Genomic DNA, 7214 nt, shown 5'->3' on the forward strand with positions numbered 1-7214 from the left:
AATAATAATAATAATAATAATAATAATAATAATAATAATAATAATAATAATAATAATAATAATAATAATAATAATAATAATAACAATAATAATAGTAATAACAGCAATAATATAGTAACAATAATGAATAAATAAATAAAAAGGAACAAGAAGAACATGTTAGATTTGTTTATAAATTACCATAGCAAAAAATTCAATTTCGAAATACATTTCTAAAAATTTCTAATAAAATTTAAACTGCCATAAAATTTAAATTGTTTGTATAACATACTGTAATTTGTTGCTAGATTATTTATTCAATATGTCAATTTTCCTTTAGAAAACTTGTAATATTAGCCTCCGAATTTTGATTAAATAGTTAAAATATATACGTACTTCGAAAAACTGCTCAAAAGGTCGCTCTTTTCAGCGTTTGCATAAGCAAATTCTACTAGATAGAGATTCAGTCCTTGTCGAAAAACTTCTTTACCAATTGTTGATTCCACCATACGGATTACTGCTGCTCCCTAAAACGTGATCGAAATATCCGTGAAGTAGAATAAGTAATATAGTCCGATCATATGGCTAAAGAGTGCACTGTCTTGTATATTAAAAGTATCCCAAGTAATGTACGACGCAAATTACCAATTTAATTGCAGTATTACTTACATTTTAGATGTATATTAGTTTTTGTATATGGATTCCTAAGGATTTCACAATTTTTGCTTCTCATTCTTCCTAATTAATAATGATAGCAAGACCAAGTAGTCTAACATTGATATTGTATATTATGGTAGTTTTTTTTTCAACAATCCGATTCAGATCAGCCATCTCATTATAGATAAAAATGAATGAGTGCATGGAATTATAGTAAATACCTTATTATAGATTATTTTGATATCCTGACCATGTATACGATCACTATTTTCCTTTAAACTTATTGGTTGTGTCATTGTCGTATGTTGGTCACTTGACAACGCTTTTAGAGTAATATCAGCCGCAAAACATTGTGACTGCAAGCAAATAATTATTGCACATTCTATCGTTTGAGAATTTCATTAATCATTTATAAAAATCCATAGGTAAAGAATAAGGTAGCTAATATTTCTATAAGAGCCATGAGATTGAAGTCATCTAATTAAGAATAAGATTCAACTTGGAAATAAGCTCTGACATAATTTTTCAGGACGTCTGTAATATTAATCCTTAAATTAAAAATAGGCTCTAATTATGATTAGTCAAAAAAATGAATTTTCTATTCTGTATGCAGTAAAAAACGAACGCTTCAAATTATAAATTAATATAGAACTACATATAAATAAAAGGAGTAATAATAATAAGTGTCATTGAAAGGAGCTGAAAGGAGTAATAATAATCCCTGAAAGGAGTAATAATAATAAGTGTCATTCAGTTAATGCAATAGTTGGTCTTATTTTGGTATAGTGCCTGATCAGAATTATATTGAAACGGATCAGATCAGAATTATACCTGATCAGAATTATACCGATCAGAATTACTTTAATTTGATTTAACGGCTGACATTGTTGACACCACTCAGGGAACCAATCTACTGTTTCTAAATCAATTTTGATTGCATTTTATACGGAATTACAAGTATTATATCATATTTTAATATAATGCTATATTTTCGTGTAGGGGCTTTTTTTTAAGAGAAAAAGAACTTTTCGTGACAATTTCGAGAAAAGATTTATGCAAAATACCATTCTTAATGTTGTATTTTCAACAAAATCAGCTGCTTTTTGACCCATCATCGTTGCGAAACCTTCGTTCAACCATAGATCATTCCACCAACGCATTGTCGCCAAATTTCCAAACCACTAAAAACAGGAAGTAAAATCCCATAGACCTGCTAAAGCCCGCAATCTTTTCCTCATTAAATTTGTTAAACATCTGAAATTACTGCTCCAAATAATAATTAGTCTAGAGTATCTGTCATTTAATATTTAAACCAACAGGATTCGTTTGACATCCAAACCGCTATAACCTTCGGAACTATTGCACATGGACACCGAAAAGTGTGTTGTTAAGCTATAGTATTTCACGAGTTCTGATTACTTCTTAATAAATATCAGGTGTTAGAAAAGAATTACCATATGTGCAACCTCATGCGCAATGACATCTGTCACAACTCTCCTCTCACGTAAACTATTCAGGCGTTGATTATAAAGCACCAACTTTTGGCGTACGGTAATTAAGCCCCAATTTTCCATCGCCAAAACACGTAATTCGGGCACTGTGAAAATATCTAAAAATAAAGCTAATAAAGAAAGAAACGCAAGCAAGTATTTTATATGAATTGCAAAAATTAAAGGAGAAAATTGAGAGAAATGAAAAGGAAAATTATAAAAAGCACGAAAATTTTACTATTTTTGCTTATGGATAACAAATTTAAAGGTAATAATGTTTTAGATTCAATCGAAAATGACTCCAATGCTATTTGTTCAGACATTTTTTTTGCCTTATCCTCCACTTTTATTAATATTTTGGAAAAATAAAGAAAAATAAAAGTCAATTAAAATAGGAATTTCGGATTGAAAAAATTGAACAGACCAAGTTTTTTGAGTGGATATGGAATGGAGAAGAAATTTTCATAATAAATTAACAATCGGCATGTAATACGAAGCGCATAATCGATATCATATACCATTGCCGATTGGCACCAAACACGAATCTACAAATTAATTTATTGTCTTTTATTTCATTTCAAATTAAATTTAAATTTATTACTGATGAATTCTAACAGTAATGAATTAAAGCTTTCGTTTTGCTTATTTATATTTTGATATATTTCTGGTATTCCAGTCTCTGAATGCTAATTCAAAGACTAATTCAATTAATTCAAACAGGAAGCTCCTTTTTTTGTTTCATTTACTCTCGTTATAAACTGAATCGAATCTGATGTTAAAAAGATGAATGCCATTTGAATTGATATTTTTAAATCTTCACTAATTGCTTAAGTTTTTCTTAAGTTTGCTTAAGTTTTTTTTTTTTTTTGCTTAACGTAAATTAAGAAAAACGACCCTTACCATATTAAGATGCGGATCTCTTCTAATTTTTGCAAATTTTTATTTAAAAAAACTTTGATAGTCATTAAATAATCTTTCATCTTTAACTCTTACAAATGTTTCAAATGACGACATATTATTAATAATGAATATGTAAAGGATATGGATTTCTACTGTTTTTTTTTCCCGAAATAGCAAATGATTCAATAAACTTTGGTAAACATCAAACACTTAGAGAATGCCAACAACAATTTCGATGACAAAGTTGTAATGGCCGTTGTTTTCAATCGTCATTTAAATTTTGATCTTTACTCTTGACAACTGTCAAGGGTTAGTTTTTGGTAGTGGAAGCTGCCTTAAGTTTAGAAAAGATATTACTAATGCCCTAGAAACGCCATATTGAGTAACATGTACTGTGATCAAACGAACATGTCCGGCTAAATTTGAGGCAAAAGAATTTCAGTGAGAAAGAAATAACAATGAAGAAGATAAAATAAAATGACGAGTGACCGAATCTATAGGTTTTGAAGGATGAAATAAAATTTTTTTGTTGCATCCTTCAAAGTCTATAAATTTTTACAGATTGGATTATGTGTATGCAGAGAAAAAGTTATTGAATTGCAAATGAATTGGAAATAATAATCAACCGGAAATTCAAATTCGTAATTGTAAGATGAAAATATTGGTAAAACAAGAAATGGCAATTTAGACAATATTAAAAAAATAAATAAAAAATTTTGCTTGGATTAAAAATTCCAAAGTAACTGTATGTCTAAAGACATTATCTGATTGTCTCATCAATGAAATTAAATTGAGCGATGTTGAGGAAAATTCCATGTTGGTGATAACTCTCCTTGGTGTTGGAAAATCTTACAAATTTTTCGTTTTTCCTTTCTTTTTTTAAAGAAATGCTTTTTGCTAGCTTAACAGACATTCTATTAGAAATCGTTCTCATTTAATTTAATATGTTATTAGAAGAATATGAAACCTCCGGTTGTATTTAAAAAAACAAAAGCAAACTTCAATCTTTCCGCAATGACGAAACTTGAAAACAAAATCACTGACAGCTATTGCTAGCAAATAGGTTGACATGGTAGGTGTCACTCCAAATTCTGTCTTACTCCATTTTCTACAAAATAAATCCTGATAAAAGATCATATAACTCCAGCTAAGCACAGTAACAACTGACAAATACCGCAGGTATCAATGGAATGTTGTGCAAACAGAAGGGAAGTGTTCCAAGTCTAGCATCGATGGAAAGTTTTGATCGGCAAATCCAGCACTGAGGGGAAATATGTGCGAAAGTTGTCCTCTTTTGTACCACTTATTAATCAATAGTATACTATGCGACAATGGTCTAATTTTTTTAGGCATAATTTACTTTCCACTTGGCACCCTCGGTCTACTGCCCAACAAACAATCGTTAGGTTCCAATTAAATTTTTTCATAATTTTAATTTAAATCTTCAAAATTTCAGTTCGATTTTGCTCCACAAAAATTTACTTACTATATTTTGAACATTGAATAGGAATAAACAAATTGCATAATCAAGAAAATAAAAGGTTCTCACGAATTGAGATGACGAAAGTGACGGACTGGTGAATTGGAGACAGCCGACGTACCCATAGGATGGATTATACTAATCTTGAATGTTGCTTTCATTTCCGGCTCATCGAAACACGGGAATAAACGACTTGCATCGGTTGGCTGTAGTTGTGTAAGTGCCAACAACCTGAAATAGAAATGCGGTTACTTGGATGCCACTTTTTGATGACTTATTTTTTGTTTCTTGCCGGAATTCACAAATTGATCATCTGAAAAAATATAACCAGTCCAAATGCATTTTTCAGTGGTAATAAAGAAAATAGGAAACTGATGAAGCATTTTTCTTTTACTCCTCTCTTTCCGCAATGCTCATGAAAACGATTTATCAGAAATATGTGATCATTTTTTGACAAGAAGAACTTTTTTCGAATTGTTTATTTTAAAGCGAAATTTAAATTTTGCACTCGATTTCTTTTTGGAAAATTTCATGAGATGAAAAAAGAAGAAATGATACTTCCACCCTAGCAAAAAGCGATTATGTATGCACTATATTTTTGCAGGATAATATGCATCAAAATACATTTCAAAATTATGAAAAATATATTTCAATGGAAATAAAAATAGTATATCGAATGAATATGTATGAAAAGAGGAAAATATTTTAGATAAAACTTTCTTTCACAAAGCAAAATCTCTTAGCTAAAATCGGATTACGCGAAAAGCGGACAATTTGAATTCTGAACTATTCAATTCATTCCTGACAACAAGAAAGAAAATTTGATTATATTTTATTTAACTAGGGAAAAAAATCTGCAGAATTTGGAAAGATCAAAAAAGTCGAAATTTTGAAAAATATTATTTTCTACCTGTATTTTTCTTCAAAAATTATAGCTGAAAGAAATTCCTGAGAAATATCGAAAATTTATAATTTTATCCGGTAATTCCATTACAAATGATCGTTTAGTTATCATCATTTAAATATTCAAGCATCGAAATTATTTTGTAATCTGAAAAGATATAAAAAAGGAGGAGGAAAGGAAAATGTAAAAAGAATTATAACACACCTTGTTTCTCCATTGATATTGTATTGAGTCTTGTAAAAACCACCAGACCAAACATCATTGATAATGCCCTGGTATCTGATATAAATCATATAATCGTGTCCAGAATCAAGTTCCTGCATCAGTACTATCTCAACAACATGGATATTATTCACTTCATGTTGATACCGATTTATGCTGATCAACGGCATCGATTCGTTATAACTGTTTTGAACTTCTACATCACTTTCGTCAAACTTCAAACTTTTAGCATTCAAAATGATTCGATCAGTTGCATGCAAACAGATAACACGAATTGCTACATCTGCATGAATGCTGAAATTCCGTTCATTAAAATTTAAACCTTCCCGATAGGGAAGATATATTTGTAGTTTGAGGTCGTAATGTAATGGATAAATCGTGGTAGGCAGCCTGAGATATTGCTGAGAATTAATGATCGAAGTATTGTTTGTGGAGCTACGCTGATGCACAGTAGTTTGTAGTTCGAAACGTTGCTTGGATGAAAAAATCAGAAAAGTCAAGAGCAGAATGATGAATGCAAAAAAGATCGTTAATATGAGTAAAATTTGAATTTGTAAAGATGAATTAGCTTCCTTGTAACGTACTTTCGTTTCTTTCCTCATTTTTAACAGTGATAGCAATTAGTAAACAATCAAAAATGAAGATTTCAATCTATTTTCACTTGTCACCACAAAGCAGTGGCAAAAACCGATGGCACTTTCCTCTTTTAGCTCACTTGGCACATAAATAAATTGTTTGCAGAACAATAAACTTTACTCCAGTATAAATTAAACAGATAGCATCAATATCTTCAATAAAACGAAAAATTTCGGGCATTTGTTTGACAGTTGCAGAATTGAAGTTCTTTCAGTTGCAACTTTTCAGATATAGCAATAATTCAATCAATTGCATATATACATATATATATGCATATTACAATTGTCGTCATTAAGCTTCTTCAACAGCATAATGATGGTAATGATCGTTAACTAAGTGACACATTCAGTCGTGTCTGCAATGCCTTTGCAGAAAGTGAAGTGATGAAGAATCAGTGAAAATGTTAACACTGGAAAACTGAGTAAATAACACCAGAAATTAGCGAAATACTGCAGGAAATATTAATGACAACAATAAGTGTTACAACCTATTTTAGGTAGTGATGTTGATTTGTAATAGTTTAAGTCGTTACGTCACAAAATATTTTTAAACTAATGAACTAAATTAACAAGTAATTGTTGACGTATGTATAAGTGCACAGGACACTACAGTTTTTTCGATCCATTAATAATTATTATTAATGTTTAGGTGATGGAACAGAAAATTCAATTTAAAGAAAAGTAATGGAAGAATTATATGAGAATTGAATTCCTCCATAAATTTTAGAAGATATTTGTTTCGAAAGGTAATAAAAAGACGAATGATGCTAAGGAAATAATGGAATTGAAGCAGCAGTGCTAATAGTAGCAGTAATAATAATAATAATAATAATAATAATAATAATAATAATAATAATAATAATAATAATAATAATAATAATAACAATAATAATAATAATAATAATAATAATAATAATAATAATAATAATAATAATAATAATAATAAT

General features: G+C 29.3%; 1 protein-coding gene across 1 annotated transcript in view; it reads right to left on the reverse strand.

Annotated features, from left to right (window-relative positions):
• The window catches only part of LOAG_18213 (peptidase family M1 containing protein), a gene marked incomplete at both ends in the record, with an annotated part of 10863 nt that extends 4629 nt beyond the window's left edge, over window positions 1-6234 (reverse strand). The window contains 8 exons of the mRNA XM_020450877.1: window positions 376-506; window positions 858-992; window positions 1701-1817; window positions 2091-2245; window positions 2551-2671; window positions 4026-4134; window positions 4576-4737; window positions 5615-6234. Of these exons, the coding sequence (XP_020305393.1) occupies window positions 376-506; window positions 858-992; window positions 1701-1817; window positions 2091-2245; window positions 2551-2671; window positions 4026-4134; window positions 4576-4737; window positions 5615-6234 (1550 nt within the window). The remainder of the gene's footprint in view (window positions 1-375; window positions 507-857; window positions 993-1700; window positions 1818-2090; window positions 2246-2550; window positions 2672-4025; window positions 4135-4575; window positions 4738-5614) is intronic.
• Between the last annotated feature and the right edge of the window lie 980 nt (window positions 6235-7214).

The sequence above is a fragment of the Loa loa genome, assembly GCF_000183805.2.
Source record: "Loa loa unplaced genomic scaffold supercont3.227, whole genome shotgun sequence".
Lineage (NCBI taxonomy): Eukaryota > Metazoa > Nematoda > Chromadorea > Rhabditida > Onchocercidae > Loa > Loa loa.